Here is a 20927-nt window from a genome sequence, read left to right on the forward strand (position 1 = left end):
TGATGTAGTTGTCAGTTACTTCGGGGATACAGCTAAGGGAAGGGTACTACTTGCCCTAGGAGTTGTAGTCTTCATCTATCCTGAATTATGAACAAATCAGTGATGAGCAAGGATTTCAGAGATCTTTAGCCTGAACAGAGCTGTGATGATGACTATACCAATCTACCTATTCTTAGATTGGCAGTCTGAAATATGCAAGTCTGCTGTCCTCCCAAGGAAGTCTACCCAGCATCAGCGGGTATTAAATCCTAAATGGTCTAAACAACATCAGTGGGTATTAAATCCAGTATTACAGAATTTTCATCCTAATACATAAGTAGGCAATTGAGCTGAAAATATCTTAAAACATCTGTTGATTTGTTTCAGTGATATTCACACATCAAAAATTAGTGGCATATTTGTTCTGATGGAAAAGCAGGTGTTGCTGCTGTTCAGGTTCAGAACTAAGTTATTGCAGTTTCTTCTTGTCTGGCATTTTTCCAACCATAAACGAACAAACTTGTGGATGCACTCTTAAAGAAATGGTTGATCCAAGATAATTTGAACTTCTTGATAAAGTACATACTGTTTCTCATGGTCATTTAGAGATGTGTCATAACCAATCAAGAATTGTACCTGGCATTATGTACAGTGAGAAATGTGCAGTCTCAGAAGACTACAGTTTCGTCATAGCAGTCCAACAGGTCTTTCTCATACAGAAGAAAAAGTAAACAAAGTTTTATTTTTGCAAAGAGGAAGCTAAGAAAGCTTATTTTGCAACTTTTCTGTATGTCTTGAGAAAACCTTGATATATCAATGAAAAGGTCACTCAAGCTACTAGACAAAGAGCATTACGTGGATAGATGTCCACAACAGAATTTATGAATATGTGGCATCCAGAAGGCCCGTAAGTACGTAAGATAACATTCACATTATTTCTGAGCACATTACTTCTTGCATGAATTTAGTGCTTTGATCAGTACCCTGGAAACAGGAAAGAATACCTACAGGTATGAACACAATGAAGGCAAGGAAAAAAAAGGAAAGGTTTTCTTCTTTGATAACTACTTTTGCCCATGTTGTCCTTCATTCTTAGCTTATGGTTCTCCATTTGCCTCTTTCTGGTACCTGTTGGTAAAGATCTTAAAAGATCATTGAGACTGTATTGGTCATTGATTTATGGAAAATCTGATAAGAAATTTCAATGGTATGTACATTGTAAACCCTTTTTTGGAGATTCTTATTCCCTGGCAGATGCTTGCATTTGAAAAGTAGGTTGGTTTTCAGCATCATCTGACTGTATTAGCCCGGTGTGAAGTTTATAGAGTGAGGGTTAGAATCAGAAAATATAACTCATAATGTGACGCAGATATTTGTTCAGTTTGTCACAACTACCATTTTCATTAATAGTCACTTCAGTATCTGTTAGCTGAAACCATATTAGTCTCTTCAAATAAGCAAACTTTAAAAATCCAGATATTCTGTGCAAAGAAGCACGAAATCTTGTTTGGCTAGAGTATGGTACCTTTTCTCTAAATAATACAAACTGAAGTATCAGTTTCCATTGTAATTTATTGGAATTATGTATTGTCCTTTATATAAATGTACTAATCGGTTATACTTCCAGTATAATTCCAACAGACTTGTTTGAATAGAGTTATAAAATGAAAATGTTCCTCAGGAAGGAGTGCTGTAGTGTCTAAGTCTGTTTCAGTAGCTTCAAATCTGCATAGTTATACATATCCAACTGAAAACTCAGGTTTTCTTTGACCTATCCCAATGGTAATGAACAGACTGTGGTTGTAATTGAAGTAAAAATTATGGTATCAAACATGTCAGAGTAATTTAATGATGATCTTGTGAACTTTTTTGGTTCATTCCATAATACTTCACCTAAATGAAAATATGTATACGCTTTTATGATTTGTATAGTAGCAACAGGTATTGTCCCTCATGGAGTGATAGACGTAGTGTTTGGGTAGTATGATAACTTTATATGAATATTTTATAAAAATAATATATTCTACATATTACTACTTACATGTCATGCTACCTAAACAGTGCAGTGTGTATTTGCTGACTTTTGGATGGGAAGTGTTCAGTCTATTTGAGCTTAATTTAAAAGGGAGTAACAGACATATGTCATCCAGTCCGATCACTCTGTATTTCATCAGGAAGCCTCCTTATGAGTACTTTATTGATAGAATAAAGGAATAAAGGTCATCTCCTGGACCACTACTTCATTACCGGAATCTTTTTAGATTCTGTTTGTGGTAAAGACAGAAATTAAGTTTCTGAAATTGTCTCATTCCTTTTAAAGCAACTTTGTTTCTTAAAGCTGAAAATACATGTTGTTATGGACCAAACAAAGCATGCTGTTCTGGTCTGGTGGCAGCAAAGTCTCCTCCTGCTTTCTGTCCATTGAGGAATTGCTACAGTTCATAACCATATCTTTAAACTTTACTGTGGTACTGTGATCCAGTTTTTCTCATCAGTTTTGTAATCCCCAATCCATTCCTTTCCAAGGACTAAGGACACATGAGTGTCAGCAGAAGTTTGTTAGGTACTATAAACTTAGATGTTCTTCATCTGAGTTCTTCAATATAAGGATAGAAGATTCAATGGGTGTTTTTAAGTAGGAAAAGAGTTTAATGATTGGCCTCAGTAACTTCATCTTGCAGAAGATGAAGTATCTGAAGCCTTTCAAGTTTCACAGAAACCAGTATGTGTTTGATTTATGTAAGGGTCTGGTGTTGATCTAATGCCATAGGATAGCCTGTCTCATCTTCAGTTGTTTTGGATCTCCTGCAGGGCCAATGCTTTCAGGAACTGCCAGGCTCATGCAGATCTTTTTTGTGCTTGAGGGAACACAAAATGGCACTAGATATTCAAGTGGCTTATGCAGTTGAAATGTTCACTATTCAAGTGGCTTACGCACTTGAAATACCACCTTACTTTAGCATTCCATCAGAGTATCTCATGAGAAGATCATTATTAGGTTATGTTACTCTCTTCACAGCAGCATGAACCTTTATTACACAACTAGTTAAAAAGTCAGACTACCCAAGAAGGGGGAGTATGCTTGGTTGGTTAGTATTTAAAAGGAATCCATTGTTTTGTGGGGTGGATGATCTGGTCATTTTATTCTTTGACTCTTCAACTGCCTTTGGCTAATGAGAGAATAGTTACAGCTCACTCTCACTCAGTTTGTACATGGAGATTTCCGTAGAAACCTTGGCTTTGTGCCTTTTATGTCTTTTCTCCAGACAGGCTGCAGGTTATGTTGGTTATGCTTTTCATTTCTCAGATATTTTTACCATGTTAGACTGTGCCTTTTTTAAGACCACTGGCAATTCTTCATGTTGAGCTTTAATCTGTAATTCAAGGACCTCCTGTTATGGAGTAGATGGATAGTTCTGCCAGCATTAGATTACTAGCAAGCATGATTGGTTTAGGTCTGCTAATCTGTCTGACAGAGGTCGATTTGAAACTTACCATTTATCTGATTGACTTTTTGAGCAGTTTGAGGATTAGTTTGATTTTTCACTGAGACACCAAATAGATCCTTACCGGTGTTCTGAAACACGTATTTTAAACATATGGAAGGATTTAGGTAGGCATCTTCACACACAAATTTGGGATCTATTTTGGATACATTATTAATCCCTTAGCAGAAACTTCTCTATACCTTTCCTACCATTTCCCTTTTCCAAGAGTCCTATTCATGATACAGCAAGTGGACTGCTGATGTTGCTTGACTGATGTGTTTTTGACATTGCAATTGAATTCATTGACTGATAAATAGTCCCAAAACTCTTCTTAACTTCCAAAGTCAGCTTATTCTAAACTCTCTTGAGAGCAGTTCTTATAAACATTGGAAGGGGCTCAGAAACATAGGAAAAATCATATCACAAAAGATTCTGCTACATGAATCGAAGCTGTGAACGTATTTCTTTACGTCTCTGAGGAGAGAAATAGAGGTCTAGAGCTTTAAAATCAGTTATAATTAGTCTAGGAATACAAATATTTGAATGGATTTTGAATAGAAGACAAAGTTAGGGATAGTAGAATGGGCAGATAGTGTGTGTTCATGCTTCAGATTTCCGTGAAGTTTTACTTTAACTCTGAGTTTGCGGATGCATGAAGCTCTGTTTGGAGGTAACTGTAGCATTCGGGTAATATGCTTTACTAAGTGGAAGGCACATTCTCAATTTTAATGTCACACTGAATGCAATTTCAAGCAAGAGCTTAGTTAAATGTTATCTTATTTACTTAGTGACTTTAACAACAGGCTAATGGAACTTGTTATTTGGCAGTTTCTTCATTTAAGCTGTTAATACTTCATGAAGATGTCCTTAAACTGAGTGTCTGGAATACTGTAAAAAAGAATTATATATGTTCTCTGGCTCTGAAATACTCACTTTGCTACTGGATTGAATAAGTCACAGAAGATGTGGAACACACAGAGTCCATTCTCAAATCCTAGCCTGGAATGCTAGTGGTTTCTCTGTTTATAATCAGTTCATTCTCCTGGGGTTCTGAACCTTATAGTGATTTACCAATTTAGAAGGGCTGTTAACTGCACAATTAGATCATGTGCTACCACAAATTGCAAGTGTACTTAAGGCAATTTAGCTAAAGAATGCTGCTGAAAAGGAATGCCTCTTTTCTGTCCTCTTCCCTTTACCACCTCCTGCTTTTGAAAATTCAGCAGTTCTAGTGATTCTATGACCACTTGAGAGCACGATCATTTTACTGATCCTGGAGAAAATGAAACATGCTTTTATAAACAACAACAGCCTTTTAGGGACTTGGTTGGTCTCAAATCAGCTGTGAAACTGCTTCTGAAGTGTTTGGAAAGACAAGAGAAAGTGTGGGAACACTTTGATTTACTCCTTGAACCCTCATACTATCTCTGGAGGGTTGTAATAAATAGAAGGATGCAGGCTCTTCAGGAAGAACAGGCATCAGAGACAAGGAGGGGGGTATCACCCTGTATATCAATGAGCAGCTGGAGTGCATGGAGCTCTACCTGGGGATGGATGAGGAGCTGACAGAGAGCTGACAGAGACAGGATTAACGGAAAGGTGATGTTATAGTGTAGGTCTACTACAGGCCACCTGACCAGGAAGATCAAGCAGATGAAGTCCTCTATAGATAGGAAGCAGCCTCATGTTCACAAATCCTGGTCTTCATGGGGGACTTCAACTACCCCGACATCTGCTGGACAGATAACATAGCAGGACGTAGGTAATCCAGGAGGTTCTTGGAATGTATTGATGATAACTTCCTTCTCCAAGTGATAGCGGAGATGAGGAGAGGAACTATGCTGGACCTCCTTCTCATCAACAAGGAGGTGCTTACTAGGAGTACAGAAGTCAAAGCCAGCCTTGGCTGTAGTGACCATGAAATGCTGGAGTTACAGATCATTAGGACAGTGAGGAGGGAGTACAGCAAGCTCACAGCCTCGGACGTTGGGAGAGCAGATTGGCCTCTTCAAGGATCTTCTTTGTAGAATACCGTGAGATAAAGCTCTATGGGGAAAGAGAAGGGTCCCAAGAAAGCTGGTTAGTAGTCAAGGATCACCTCCTCCAAGCTCAGGAGAGATGCATCCCAACAATCCTTGCCGAGGCGATCAGCTCCGGGGCAGATGCATTCTGCAGCGGAGCTGGGGATCGGGACAGGCGGGCTTTTTTTCAGGCATCGAGGCCACTCGAGGGGGCCGCCAGGACCCGGCAGCCCTCGTGGGGGAGGCTGACGAGGCATAGGTGGAGCCAGCATCGTCCCCTCCCTGGCCATTAAAAAGCAGCCCCTAGGCTGGGGCTAGGCTGGAGTACTGGAGGCAGTCCTCTTTAATATCTTTATCAATGATCTAGATGAGGGGATTGAGTGCACCCTCAGTAAGTTTGCAGATGACACCAAGGTAGGTGCGTGTGTCGATCTGCTCAAGGGTAGGAAGGCTCTGCAGGAGGATCTGGATAGGCTGGACCAAAGGGCTGAGGTCAACTGTATGAAGTTCAACAAGGCCAAGGGCCTGGTCCTGCACCTGGGCGCAACAACCCCAAGCAGAGCTACAGGCTGGGAGATGAGTGGTTGGAAAGCTGCCTGGCAGAGAAGGACCTGGGAGTATTGGTTGATAGTCGGCTGAATATGAGCCAGCAGTGTGCTCAGGTGGCCAAGAAGGCCAACGGCATCCTGGCTTGCATAAGAACCAGTGTGGCCAGCAGGTCTAGGGAAGTGATTGTCCCCCTGTACTCAGCTCTGGTGAGGCCGCACCTCGAGTACTGTGTTCAGTTTTGGGCCCCTCGCTACAAGAAGCACATGGAGGTGCTCGAGAGAGTCCAGAGAAGGGCAACGAAGCTGGTGAGGGGTCTGGAGAACAAGTCTTACGAGGAGCGGCTGAGGGAGCTGGGCTTGTTCAGCCTGGAGAAGAGGAGGCACAGGGGCGACCTTATCGCTCTCTACAGTTACCTTAAAGGAGGCTGTAGCGAGGTGGGGGTTGGTCTGTTCTCCCATGTGCCTGGTGACAGGACGAGGGGGAATGGGCGCCAGGGGAGGTTTAGGCTGGATATTAGGAAGAACTTCTTTACCGAAAGGGTTGTTAGGCATTGGAATGGGCTGCCCAGGGAAGTGGTTGAGTCACCATCCCTGGAGGTCTTTAAAAGACGTTTAGATGTAGAGCTTAGTGATATGGTTTAGTGGAGGACTTGTTAATGTTAGGGCAGAGGTTGGACTAGATGATCTTGGAGGTCTCTTCCAACCTAGACAATTCTGTGATTCTGTGAAAGAGGAAGTCACACAAAAATGATGGTGGGTGGATGGATACATGGATGAAAAAGGAACTCCTGGCCAAATTCTAACACAAAAAGGAAATCTGCAGAGGTTGGAAGCAAGGACAGTAACCTGGGAGGAATATAGAGACCCTGTCTGAGAATCTAGGGATCAAATTAGGAAAGCTAAAGCCTAGACAGAGTTGAATCAGGCCAAGGACAGCAAGGACAACAAAAAGGGCTTCTACAAATACCTCAGTGACAAGGAAAACTGGGGAACATGTGGGCACTCTCTGTAAGGAAACAGGAGACCTGGTTACAGTGAAAAGGCTGAGGTACAGAATGCCTTCTTTGCCTTAGTCTTTACCAGCAAGACTGTCCTTCAGGAATCCCAGGTCTCAGAGGCCAGATTGAATGGCTGGAGCAAGGAGGATGTACCTTTAGCAGAGAATGATCAGGTTAGGCAATACTTGAACACACTGGCCATACCCATGTTCATAGGCACTGATGGGATGCACCTATGAGTGCTGAGAGAGCTGGCAAATGTCACTGTGAGGCCACTCTCTATAATCTTTGCACTATTGTGGCAACTGGGAGAAATGCCTGACAACTGGAAGAAAGCGAATGTCACTCCTATTTCAGAAAGGGCAAGAAGGAGGACACAGGGAGGCACAGGCTGTTTAGCCTTCTCTTGATCCCTGGGAAAGTGATCAAACAGTACAATGGCACATGGAGGCAGAAGAGAATCATCAGGAGTGGTCAGCATGGATTCACCAAGGGGAGGTCCTGGCTGGCCAACCTGATGAGCTTCAGTAATGGAATCACCAACCTGATGGATGAGGGGGGAGCCGTGGATATTGTCTTCCTGGACTCCATGAAAAAATCTGACACTGTCCCCCATAAGATCCTCCTAGGGAAGCTGCTGAAGCATGGGCTGGATGAGCAGACAGTGTGGTGGATCAAAACCTGGTTGAACAGCTGGGCCTAGAGGGTAGTGCTCAGTGGTGCAAAGTCTGGTTGGAGGCCAGGAACGAGCAGCGTACCCCAGGGGTCAACACTGGGTCCAGTCCTGTTTAACATCTTCAGTAATGAGCTGGACAGTGGGGTAGAGTGCACCCTCAGTACATTTGTGGATGACATGAAACCAGGGGGAGTAGCTAATTCACCAGAAGGCTGTACTGCCATCCAGAGGGACCTCAACATGCCGGAGAGGTGGGCTGACAAGAATTCCATGAAGTTCAACAAGTGCAGAGGGCTGCCTTTGGGGAGGAACAACCCCAGGCACCAGGACAGGCTGAGGGCCACCCATCTGGAGAGCAGCTCTGCAGGAACAGACCTGTGGTTGCTGGTGAGCACCAAGCTGAACATGAGCCAGAGATGTGCCCTTGCTGCAAAGAAGAATGGTATTCTTGGCTGCATTAGGCAAAGTATCGCCAGCAGGTCAAGAGAGGGTATCCCACCCCTCTGCTCAGGGCCGGTGAGGCTGCACCTGAGTGCTGTGTCCAGTTCTGGGCCCCTAATATAAGACAGACCTGGACATACTGAAAGAGTCCAGAAGGCCACCAAGATGATCAAGGAACTGAAGCACCTCTCTTATAAGGTGAGGCTGAGAGAGCTGAGCCTGCTCAGCCTGGAGAAGAGGAGGTTCAGGGAGGGTCTTGCTCATGTATGCAAACACCCGAAGGGGTGGTGCAAAGAGGATGGAACCAGGGTCTTTTCAGTGATGTCCAGTGCCAGGATAAGAGGCAACGGGCACAAACTGGAGCACCGGAGGTTCCCCCTGAACATCAGGAATTGCTTCTGTGCTGTGTGGGTGATAAAGCACTGGCACAGGTTGCCCAGGAAGGTTGTGGAGTCTCCTTCGGAGATTTTCAGAAGGTGTCTGGACATGGTCCTGGGCAATCTGCTGTATGTGTCCCTGCTTTAAAAGGGGGTTGGACCAGATGACCTCTAGAGGTTCCTTTCAATCTCAACCATTCTGTGATTATTCCATGTCAAAAAAGATCAGAGTGCTTCCCCCCCCCGCCATTTTTTTCTGTTTTTCTGATATTGCTGCTGATACATACTAGCTGCCATCAGTTTGAGAGTTTGAGGTCAAATCAGAAATCTGGAGAAATAAAGTTTTAGTGCCAGCAATATCTGGCATTTCTTCAAGGAAACTTAAAGAAGTGTCTCCCACAGCTTAGTGTAGATGCATTATTGATACTGAGGATTGGAGAAAAAAGATTGTCGTAAATTATTTGTGGAAGGTGATGACTGTTGATTCAATGCTATTAGTTAAAACAGCAAGACTTTCATTTTCCAAGACCAGAGTCTTATTTTCAGTTCTGTGCTGTTGGTAATTAGAGTAATATCGATGTTGCTTTCTCTTGTACCTTATTCATACTTTATTTCCTGCTTGGAGTCCAAAGTTTAGACGTAATTTAAGGGGCATGCTGTTCTGGTTGCTGTTTGTAATCCCAGACACCAGTAGCACTGTTGCTGAGTGTAGATGCTCTTGCCTTAGAAAAAGTCTTTTGCACTTTGTTATGTTAAAATAACAAGAGGCTTCTCTTGTGCTTGCCACCTTGAAGCTACCAGCTGTGTGCCACGTTAGAGGAGAACTAATATGCATCCCAAGTCTATTCCTTTTGTGCAAGACTCAAGACTTACAGTATAAAGTTGCTCTGGGGACAGCAGTCTTGGCCAGTTGTCCCTGTGTACCTCTGATACCACCTGTGGAAGTGATAGCCCCACTGACATTTTCCTAGTGTTTCAGAAGCATTGCCAAAGTGAAGATATTTCTCGTTGAATTATTTTCCCCTTTCCTTATAACTCTGTGTAAGTGCTTATGCCCAGCTGTAATTAGGGAAGGCTCTGCTTGGATTGACGCAGCACAGAAATTACATGTAATACCAGTATTCACTTTTAATTTCCATACCTATTCAAAACAGAATTATGTATAATCAGAGTCCTACAAGATCTCATAGCTGAAATAACAATGAGGCTCTGAGCTCTGCAGTTGTTTCATCTAGCACCAGCAAGCAGGATCTCCTTTCTGGGACCTCTGTTCTTCACTGTTTTTTTTTTTTTGTTTGTTTGTTTGTTTGTTTTTTGATGTGGTTTTCACTTGGTGGTTTGAATTCTTGGCTATAATCTGTTTTGCCACAGTCACAACAGAATGCTTTGATTGCTTTTTTTTCTTTTTTCCAGACCCCAAACTACTTAACGGGATATGGGTACACAGTGTTACTGAAAATGAGGTTTGTTTTTGACAGCAGAAATCTTTGAGCATCTCAAAGAAAATAAATAAATAAACAAAAGAAAACCCACATTACTCAGTTAAATGCAGAATTAAAAAAAAAAAAAAAAGTTGAGTTTCCTTATTCTGGCTGCAGTTCAGGTTGAGGCTTAAGGGGTCACTGGTGACTGTCACTGTCAAATGTTTTGACATTTTCATGTAACAGCTGTCCCTATCTGGGATAATTAAAAGAATTGGAAGCAATTCTTATACACAAAGAAGCCTGTAGGTTCCCGTGTTCAGTCTCCTGCCTCTTTTATATAGTACTTTTCTTTCTGTTCCATTGTAATGTGCAAATTTTGCAGTATTATTTTTTTGTTATTGTTGATTTGTTTTTGTTGCTTCTTTTCAGTGACATAATGTTTGTAACTTCATTTAAACAACTCAAGAATTTGTACTTCATCAGAGAAGGGCAGGCTCAGGATATGTGACTTTTTATATCATAAAATTTCTTAAGAAAAGAACTGTCCTTTCTTTAGAGATTTGCTGCTTTCGTGAATAGTTTATATATTACTAGAAAACGAAAAATGCACGACTTCTGTTAAGACTTACAAAAAGTGAATTTTAAAGAGCTGTTCCTCAGAAGATTCAACTTTGGATCATAGGCTTTCGGTCCAAAAAGAACTAACATCCTTACCTAATCTAATACAGAGTACGAAGGTATTTCATTTAGTAGTTCATCTTACTTGTAAAGATATCTTGCACTGTTGTTACATTTGTTGTATCACATTTATTACCAACTGGGATGGAGGACGTTGTTCCATGGGCATATTGCAAAACACGTAAATCCTGCATGGAGCCATGGTGTTGTATGTTACTTTGTAAATTAATACAGCTGGATGATTCAAATATTTTGTGTATCTTCTTCTAATTTTGTCTTTTGGTAGGATGATGATGTTGTAGAAGAATACAATGAAAACAATTTCTATGAATCTGATGGAGAACAGAAAGAAAAGGATCGGAATGTGAAAAAGACTTATACTATGGACCCAGATCACAGGCTGCTGTTACGAAATACCAAACCCTTGCTTCAAAGCCGAAATGCCGCTGTATGACAAATTCCTTTTTGATATAATATTCAACTACTAAATACCTATTCTGCTAAAAAACTTAAAAGTTTAAAAAGTCAGATCTATTCCTCTTTAAGTCAAGTGATGATTGTACAATGTAGCAACTGTTACACAGAAGAAGAGTCGTTATTTCTTTTTTGAAATTAACTTAGCTGTTAAGTAAAACACCTGAACTGCGTGTCACGTATGCTCCAAAGACAAACAAAATATTGGAGAAAATTTGAATTCACTTTCTGTTGCATGTGACAACTATACTATGGCTAGCTTTTAATGCTTAAGTTCTTAGCATCTACGATGGAAGAAAGTGTTAGTTTTGGTGATACAGACTCACAAAGAAAATCATATTTGCTGTTGAACATTAAGTGGTGCTTTCCTTTGAGTCTCACATTTTAAAAATGGACAGTTACATACCTAAATTTTTTGTGACTCCCAGACACGTTCTTAAGGTGTGTTGCCGGGATTCCAGAGTAGATGTGACATAACAGGTGCAGTATGCTCTTCAGTATTTCCGGGAAATTTTAATATGCAGGTGAATTCTTTGAACCAGGAAGATCCATGCTGATGGTGAATCATTGTGATGTTAGTCAGACCATGGAACTTTATTTCTAACCTCAGTTAGTCTTGTTACTCAAGACTAGATGTCTTTGGAAAAGATTTCCAGTGACAGTGAATACTCATATTACAGATACAATGGTTGCATCATGATTAAATCATCTCCTAACCTGTTCTTGATCAGCTAAACAGATCAGGTTTTTGTTTCTCTCTTGAAACGCATTTTTAGACTCCAACTAATGTAACTTTTTTCAAAACCACTTCTACTCTGTTAGCAAACTCTGGAAACAAACAACACAGTTTTGCAATAGTAGTTATATCAGAGTACAGCCTTTTGCTAAAATCACTGTTCAACATCTATGTAGTATTTCCTCATCTCTTGCAAAAAGCATCTGTGTTAGAAATGTTTGCTATCACACTACGTTGAGAAGAATTGTAGTTGCTTATCTTCCACATTCCATAAATCACTTTCTTTATATCTGTTAAATACGATATTGATTCTAACTTTTATGGTCTTTAAGTTTATGATACTAAAGTTAACTGAGAAGTTTAAATGCAATTTGTCAAATGAAATACTGATTCTTTGAATTGCTACTATTATACTAATTTTTGTAACATTCACAGAATTTACCACAAATGAAATTTTCTATTTGACTTTAGATTTTTGTCCATAATAAAATGTTCCCATAGTCTATTGATAAAAATATTTCAGTTATTTCCTCTCTTCATATTTTTATCAATTTTTGTTTATTAATTAAAAAAAGATATTAATTGGCATTAGGGTTTAAGGCACCAAGTTAAGTGTCATGGTAGTGTCTTCATTTTGAGTCTCTTTGTTCTGTGATTTGTTTAATTTTGATTAAGAAAGTTCATCAAGACAGTATTGTAGGGAAGACTGAGACATGACTTAGTCATTGGCATAAAGTTTGTCATTTGTCTTATACTTAGGAGAAAATTTTAAAAATATAAATTACGAGTTTTAAGTTGCTTATATTTCCGAGTCATCTGCTTTTTCTTACTTGTTACTGTAGTTCTTTCAGTTGGATTTTAGACTTCAGAAGCTGTCAGTAAATGCACCTGTCATTTAATAAGTTGTGTGATAGAATAATAGAATGGAAGTTTAGTGGAAATGAAAGAACAAGTGATATTGAACATGTATTTAATAAAAATAAAAGCACTGGTATTGTAGGATTTTTTAAACACAGAACAACAAAAAAAACACAATATCTCTTCATTAATTAGAATGACCTAATTTTAGCAGTAGTGGGTTATTAAATATGATATCATTATGATCACAATTTGAATTAGTTATATTTTTCTCTGTCTGGCCCTCTCCCTCTGTTCTTTATGTTATACTATCCAGTAAATACTGGGAAGAATGAGAGGTACCTACTACCTTTGATTTTTGGAAACAAAAATACCTTTCTCGTGGTGTTTCTCTCCCAGACTGCTTTCTTGATTTCAAAGAACATGGGTATGCACTTTGCTTTCTGAAGAGGCTGTTGGTAGGTCATCAGGTATGAATTGAATGTGATGCATATGTTTGAATATTTTGAGTTAACATTCTTTTCTGAATGTTCTTCTTTTAGGTGGTAATGGCAGTTGCACAGCTTTATTGGCATTTGGCACCAAAATCTGAAGCTGGTATTGTTTCTAAATCATTAGTGCGTTTACTACGTAGTAATAGGTAGGTCAAGTCTGTACTTTAAATTCCCATCTACTTTTCTAAAAAAAAAAAAAAAATTGTTACGTACTTGTTTATCTGTAGCTATACATATAAATAAATAATTATTGCATTACTAGAGTTTTGTTGTAACATTGTCCTGTAAAATACTAATTTTTACTCAATATGTGAGAATCATTAAATGCAGTTCCATCATTTTCAGTCTAACTTTCAGTGATCATTCAGTATCATAAGTGTTTCATTCTTAATTATGACCGTCCTTCTGAGAAGACAGCCTGGTGAACATACAAATGTAGATAGCAGCATACAAATGGAGATAGTACTAACTAGTTAGCTTAGTTTCTTGATTTGCTTAATTACTGGAAGTTATTTGAAATGTAATTATGTTGTAGTTCTTTACTGTCTTGCTAAGCACTCAGTCTTCAGATGTGCATTTTATTTTTCTTTACTGTATATTGATAACTTCTTGTTGACAGAAAAACTAAGAGTGATACTTGTTAAATTACCAGTTGTTACTGCTCAATCCCCTGTTAGTCCTTGGACTGTTTCTTAAAGAACTAGTTTATATTTCATTCAATATAAGTAAGTTTGACTTAATCATCTTCAGTGTTACTTAGTCATACTTTACTATGAAGGGTTTCACTGACCACATGCTTCATAAGATTGATAATACTCATGTGTGTTTGTGTGCGTGCATGTGTGCGTGTTAGGTAGATTTGGCGTATTATTCCAATATTTGCCTAAAAGTTTTTTCCCTCAGTTTTTAGATCTTAAACTTCTGTGTATCTGTATAAAACACCTTGAACGTTTGATAGCAGTTACAATATTAAGATATTTTCAGAATAACTTCCTAGCTAAATATGATATTTTTGGATAGCTGAGCTGTCAAAATTATTTATTTTTAAAAAGTAAGTCAAATCAGGTAGACAGCTTTAAAAAGAAAAAAATTGCTCTAGTTGTGTCTGACAAGATTACTTGACTTAGATGGGCTTCATGAGCCCCGTCACCATAGAGCTCTTTCTCTATAAACTTTTGCAGCTCACCTATGGCTAACAAATCTACCAATTAAAAATTTGACTACTGAAGTAAAATTGGGCTTGTTAGAGAATTCACACTTTTATTTAAAATGAAAATGAATTGCTGTTATTTCTGTGCTTGGTTTTATGGTACAATATGCTTCCCATTCTCCTTATGCAAATCTAAATGAAACAGCAAAAGCAGTTTGGCATTTTTACAGGTAATGTGTAGAACTACACTCATACTCACAGGTTGAATTGCTTAATTTTGAACGTTGTTTATTCCTCATTTATGCTCAAATTTCTTCAAATTAGAAATCACTTCTTTCTTGTGTCTCAACTAGCACCTAAAACGGCACTAGAGTTCTGATTTTCATGTTGAATGACTCGTCTGTTCTCTGTCACCAGTCTGTGAGAAACACTTTTGCTATTAGAGCCACTTTGAAATAAGCTTTTGTTGTTTGCCCTTGAAGTTATGTGCCTGTGGCCTTTAAATTAATGTCAAATATGTTATAATCTAGCAAGGATATAAGTGCTTGGAAGAACATTTCATAGCGATTTCCAGTCTTGGTTCCTGATGTGCAGCTGACTGTTTCCATGTACCTATATAAGAATTACATAAAATTATATTTCAAAGATGTTACGTACTTCTGCATTATTACCTTTCTTTGTAAACAACAGGTGTAATTTCTACAGGGCTATTAGACAATTTTTAATAAGAGGAGATAATGGATGAGGTGATTTGATTTCTTTATTAGGATGAGATTTGCATCACACAGGAATTTGAGGACACATTTAGAAATTTTGTTTATAAATTATTATTTGGTCTGTAAGTGATCGGTGCAGAAACTCTAGTTTAAAAGCTTCAGACTAGTATCCAGACTTCCTTCTGCTCAGTCCTACTGAGTAGACGGCTACCTCCTACTGAGGTAAATTAATATATTAATGAAAACATCCTCCTAGAATGCTTAATGTTTTTGTGTTTAGAATATTACATAATTCTGTTGTCTATATCTTGTCAAAGTCTGTTAAAGTGCTGCTTTTCTACAGATGTGTGAATCTGTCAGTGTATATTCTAAGTGAGAGGCAAGCTTGGCCCTTTTTGAGAATTAACAGGAAATTTTTTTTTGAGATGAAAAAGAATGAACTGGTTCTTACTAGTTATTCAAGCATCAGCTGTTGTAACTAACACAGTAGTTTGCATGGTACAGATAAAGTCCATATCTTGTTATGGTGGACAAAGCGTGAGGTTTTTGTGAGCTATGTCTGGAGATGCCAGAATGGAGATGTTTTGAAGAATTGCTCATTTTTAGTTTAAACAAAGACCCTAATGCCAAAAAGAAGAATTGCACCATTATACTGGTATTAGTGTTTTTTTTCCTTATTGAAGTTTTTAAAAATGAGAGCCTAGTTTAATTGTTCCCCTTCTTGTGAAGCACATAATAAACTTGTATCAGTTGGCAACAAGCTTTTTCCTTGTATGTTTGAGCCATGTCAAATGTATAACTTACTTTTGACTTGAGTATAATTGAGCTTTCTTTGCCATAATGCATTATTGTGTGTTTCTGTAATTTTGTAGAATAACTTTTGTTTTTCTTTCCAAATTCTAGGGAGGTGCAGTATATCGTTCTGCAAAATATTGCCACTATGTCGATTCAGAGAAAGGTATACCATGTTCAGAGTTTCCAAAATTACAGTTTATGTTGAACTCAGGTGAACTATTTATTTATATATGTTGCATTTTTCAGGGCATGTTTGAACCTTATCTGAAGAGTTTCTATGTTAGATCAACTGATCCAACAATGATCAAAACTCTGAAGGTGAGTTTAAAAGAGAATTTACCTCTACATTGCTGTAGAAATTACTGTTTGCAACAGGAAAGCAAAATTTTCTTGTGCTGCTATGACATGCATCTTGTGCTGTTCCTTTAAGTATAGTAGTGTAGCTTTTAGTTAAATCCACACATGTCCTTCAGGCTTGTATCCAAATGTTCACTATTTAGCAAGGTTTAGGTAGCAGGTGCACTGTGTTTTTCTGCTGCATCTTTTGGTACTTTTCAGTACAGAGCATTACTAATTCTTTCTAAGTAACTAGCCATTTGCGCATTTAGAATTTGACTGTTTTCATAGGAGGAGACATCATCTCACATGAAAAGAAATTAAAACTGTTGATATTGTTTGATTGTTGTCGATACTGTTTGATTAAAAATAGTTCAAATCTGTTTCACTGAATAAAATGGGAGTCAAATATGGGACAAAGTCAGAGTACCAAGTTGCCTTTGAGGTCAGCATTTGGCATAAAGATTTTAGATTTTCCTCTAGTTCACACCTCAGTATGTTTTTTAGGCTATTTTCTTCTTGTTTTCTATATTCTTAGTCCTTAATAGATGTGAAGTCCTTGACAAAACAATAGCTAAGAATTGTCTACTATTAAGTGCCTTCTATTTTGTTTTAGATTGTCACAGACACTTGTGTTTAGGAGTGGAATATACAGAATATACATTTCTTAAAGAGACGTTATTTTATTGATACTTTATAATTTCGTTATTAATTGGTATAATATACTAGTGAAGAGCTGGAGAATGAGAAATTGTGCTCTTTTCTTTCAATCTCAATTATTACTCACTGGCTGAAAAATCTGTCAGTTTGCCCTGTTACATAAAATAGCTTGTGCTTTCTTTTTTTTAAGTTTTGTTCTATTGTATCTGCTTTAAGATAGATGGACCAGAACTATGGCAGCATTTACGATGTAGGAACATGCTGGAATTCATCTACCGTATTGTTTGATTACTGTTTTGTTTTCTGTTTCTTTCCCAACATCAAGTTTGCTTTTTTGTTCACTACTTAGCATTGACCTTATATTTTCAATGAGTTATCTGTTCTAACAACAAATTCTGTTACGGTTTTCAGTAAGCAGCTCATAGCCTATCATTTTCTGTAAAGTTTTCATCCCCCTTTATCAACATTGCTGTGCATTCATGTGTTGAATTTATTTTCTCAACCAGCCACCTAATATTTGAAGTTTTCAATGCAGCTTCTCTTAGTCAGACTTCACCTTCATTTTTGTGAAAGCTGTAGCATCAGCAGAAAATTGTGTCACCTGTCTTCTTACCACTTCCACAGTTCATATATAAATATATTGAAATGTAAAAGATCAACAAAGTTAATTCTGAGATCCTATTGATAGCTTTCCTGTACTGTAAAAACAGTCACTTTCTTTGTGCCTATTCCTGTCTTTCAACCGTTTATCCACTTGCTTCATGTGCAATACTGGCTATAAAGGCTAAGAGCCTCTGGAGGTCTTATCAAATTGGTCCCGAAATACCAGTGGATTGTGTCTATTAAGTGTTCTTGTCTGTGTGCATCCAACTCAAAGAGTACCAACAAATTCGTGAGGTATGAATTCCTTTTACAGAGGCATAATTATCTTTTTCTTCCGTTTACCTCATTTAAATGGTACTGGAATTTCTTCTTCAAAGTTAAAACGGACTGGGAGCATAGCATCTTAATGGCATATGCCTGATGATGCATATCATCCTCTTGCTCAGCAGGAGTAAGGAAGAGGCCTTTCAGGGTCTGATGTTGTTGATTTTGATTGAGATCTGAACATTCATACAGATGTAACTGTTCGTTTCCTGAGCTACATGTCTTTTACTGCAGTTCATCTGAATGTAATGGACATTGCATTTATCTCTCCCCATCTGCAATTGTGCTTTCCATTATTTCTTCTTACGGTGTCACATGGTTCTTATATCCAAAGCCTGTGGTATCACATAGGAAACAATACTGCTGGAAGTATTTCAGGTCCATTTGATATGCAGTGCAACACTGTAAAACAATAGCTCATAGAAAATGCATCACTGAACCCTAGAGTCCTGTTTTGAAAACCTTGCATGTGCTTGCAAGGAGAATTTTCCTCCTGAGTGCAATGCTGCTATCAGTTTATTCTGAAATCTGGTATACACTATTGAATTCCAAGTAGTATATTTAATAGTATTATAATTTATTTATATGCAATAAAATTATTGTGTATATGTGGTACTGTTTACGGAATTTCATTTTAGCTTTTAATATTTTTTTTCTTTCAGCTTGAAATCTTGACAAATTTAGCAAATGAAGCCAACATATCAACTCTGCTACGAGAATTCCAGGTTTGTGCAAAAATGTATTCTTTTGAAATGCTTTCTGTTGTCCAATTGCCATTATTGGATGTTTCATCTAGAGTCTTAGTCTTAATATTTTCAAGTTAACATCTTTTCCAGAATAAAGTGTTCTTGGAATTGAAGTGAAACTGTCTCGTATCATAATGGATAATGGTGCTTTTTCTATGTGAAAAGTTTCAGTGTTTTGTTTCTTATTCTTTCTAACTTCAAAAAAAAAACAAACCAACCAACCAAAAAAAGAACCAGTTGAGAAGAACTCAGCCATTCCAAATTCCTTAAAACATGTTCTACCAACTTGACTGACACTTTAGAAAATAGTGTCTTAATTTTATTAATTTTTGGTCATTAGCAGATATTGCCAAACCTCATTTCTGTAAGTCATTTGATAAAACAGCATTAGCTCCAATATATGTATATGTATCAGCAAAACGTTTTGCATATATTGTGAAAAAATTTGTTCCTCTTTGCATATGACATCTAGTTTCATTGCTTCAGTTCTCTGGCTGGATTTCTCTGAAATATAGTAGTTCTCAGGCAGGTAGGTTATTCATAGTTTCACAGATGCTTCTGGTTAAATGAACTGAAACTTCCTTGAAGAGAAAGCTCATCAACTCTTCCAACCTTGCACGCAAACTAATTGCTGTTTTTGGGTAATTGCCCCCTGCCCTTGGCTTCCTTGAAATCAGAGGATCCCATGGCTGTGGGTGACCAAAGCCAGCAACAAAATGTCTTCTGGAAGTGACAAAGAGATGGAAAGGTATAACTTTTAACATGTGGTATAGCTGTCTAGATTGAATGTATTATACAATATGTTTGTCGTAAGAGTACAACATGGTAAGTTTCCTTTTGACAAGACTTATGTATTGACTAATGAAAACCCTGTTTCCATAGACTTACGTGAAGAGCCAAGATAAACAGTTTGCTGCAGCTACTATTCAGGCTATAGGCAGATGTGCAACTAACATCACGGAAGTGACTGACACATGCCTTAATGGCCTTGTATGTTTGCTGTCCAACAGAGATGGTAAGCTAAATGTTCTGTCTGTTTTCTGAGTGGCTGATGGCTTGAAACCTTTTCTTAACAGGAACTGCACAGAGCAGATCACACAATAAAGTGTGCGGAAGCTTGGCTTGTGTAAGAATTTCAGTGACATAGCTGGATAAAAATAGTGACTTTGGTGCTTGTTTGAATCATGTCAAAATGCTCTCATAATCACTAGGTACTTGTTTTCTCTTTTGTGCTCTCATAGTCACTGGGTATTTGTTCTCTCTTTTGTTAGTAAGATTAAATCCTTGTTGCCGGCAATGATGAGTTTACCCGTTTTTTCTCAAAATGTCGTTAATTGTTGAAGTGTACTGTTGTGAGTATCATAGATGATAGTAGAAGTTTTGCTGTTATGTGTTCAGTTGCATCAAAATGGTTATCCTGTAGAGGGTGCTGAAAGCTTGGAATGGCTTTTTAGTACATCAGTGCCTTACTGGAAAAACATATTAAATAGTTTTAGTATAAACAGTCCCAAATTTGTCTTGTTCTTATAATTTAGTCTTCTGCTATTTTTATATAGTGATATGTAGTTGCAAGAAATAGAACAAGAATTAGATAAAATCAAATAGGATATAGTAGCACTGTAAATCAATACCTGATAATATTGTATATTCTGACTAGTTACCGAGGAATATTATGCAGAAGGAAGTCGATAAGATAATCAGAAAATGATTGTAAAATGTGAAGTCAACATGGATGTTGTTAAATATCAGAAATAGAGTTGAGACAGAAATAGTCAAAAATAATAATATCAGGAAAAGGAGGAGAAGCATGTTTTTTTTCATTGGCGAGGGGGGATAGAGTAATCAGAATTGTACAGATAACACAGATGAGATCTACTCTAAGCTTTGAAAAGCAGCATTGATTGCTCTTCATATCTATTGGATATATTTTTTTCTGATAATCCTAAGAAGGCCTTTATTACGGACATTGCTTTGGTAGGGTGTAGTCCTACCAGTGTGACCCACTGATGCGTTCAGAACTTTCTCTTGTTTGATTTATACTCTGCAAGTCCTCCTTCTCTCCTGCTTAACCTCATAACAGAAGTTTCTGAGAGGCCTCAGTGTGTAGCTTGCTAGTTTTAATCTGTGTAACTTTAATTTCATGTTGCTCCGGACCTTTTGTCCCTCTGTGCATTTCTAGTTATCCACTGTGTTAAAAATGTATTCCAGTGTTGTGTTATAAGGCAGTTTCTGCAATGGGACTTGGGTAAGTTTTTTTGTACTACAGTTAATGAATGTGACCGTATTAGAAATACTACCTTCAAAGTTTACTCTTGATTCCTTTTAATTCTATTAGCAATGTTCTTCTAGGTTGGTAGGCTCCTTTCAGCATGTACAAATCCACATTTTCTTCTATGTATGATAAT

The 20927-nt window shown here is 38.0% G+C and overlaps 1 protein-coding gene across 5 annotated transcripts in view; it reads left to right on the forward strand.

The window, feature by feature from the left end:
• AP3B1 (adaptor related protein complex 3 subunit beta 1) overlaps positions 1-20927 on the forward strand; it is a 165115-nt gene that overhangs the window by 48632 nt on the left and 95556 nt on the right. For all 5 annotated transcript variants that reach the window (XM_080573444.1, XM_080573445.1, XM_080573446.1 and 2 more), the window contains exons 8-13: positions 10917-11078; positions 13241-13338; positions 15962-16016; positions 16100-16171; positions 18439-18501; positions 19405-19537. In XM_080573444.1, coding sequence (XP_080429570.1) covers positions 10917-11078; positions 13241-13338; positions 15962-16016; positions 16100-16171; positions 18439-18501; positions 19405-19537 — 583 coding nt within the window. The remainder of the gene's footprint in view (positions 1-10916; positions 11079-13240; positions 13339-15961; positions 16017-16099; positions 16172-18438; positions 18502-19404; positions 19538-20927) is intronic.

Source organism: Anser brachyrhynchus, assembly GCF_964034855.1.
Source record: "Anser brachyrhynchus genome assembly, chromosome: Z".
Taxonomy (NCBI): domain Eukaryota; kingdom Metazoa; phylum Chordata; class Aves; order Anseriformes; family Anatidae; genus Anser; species Anser brachyrhynchus.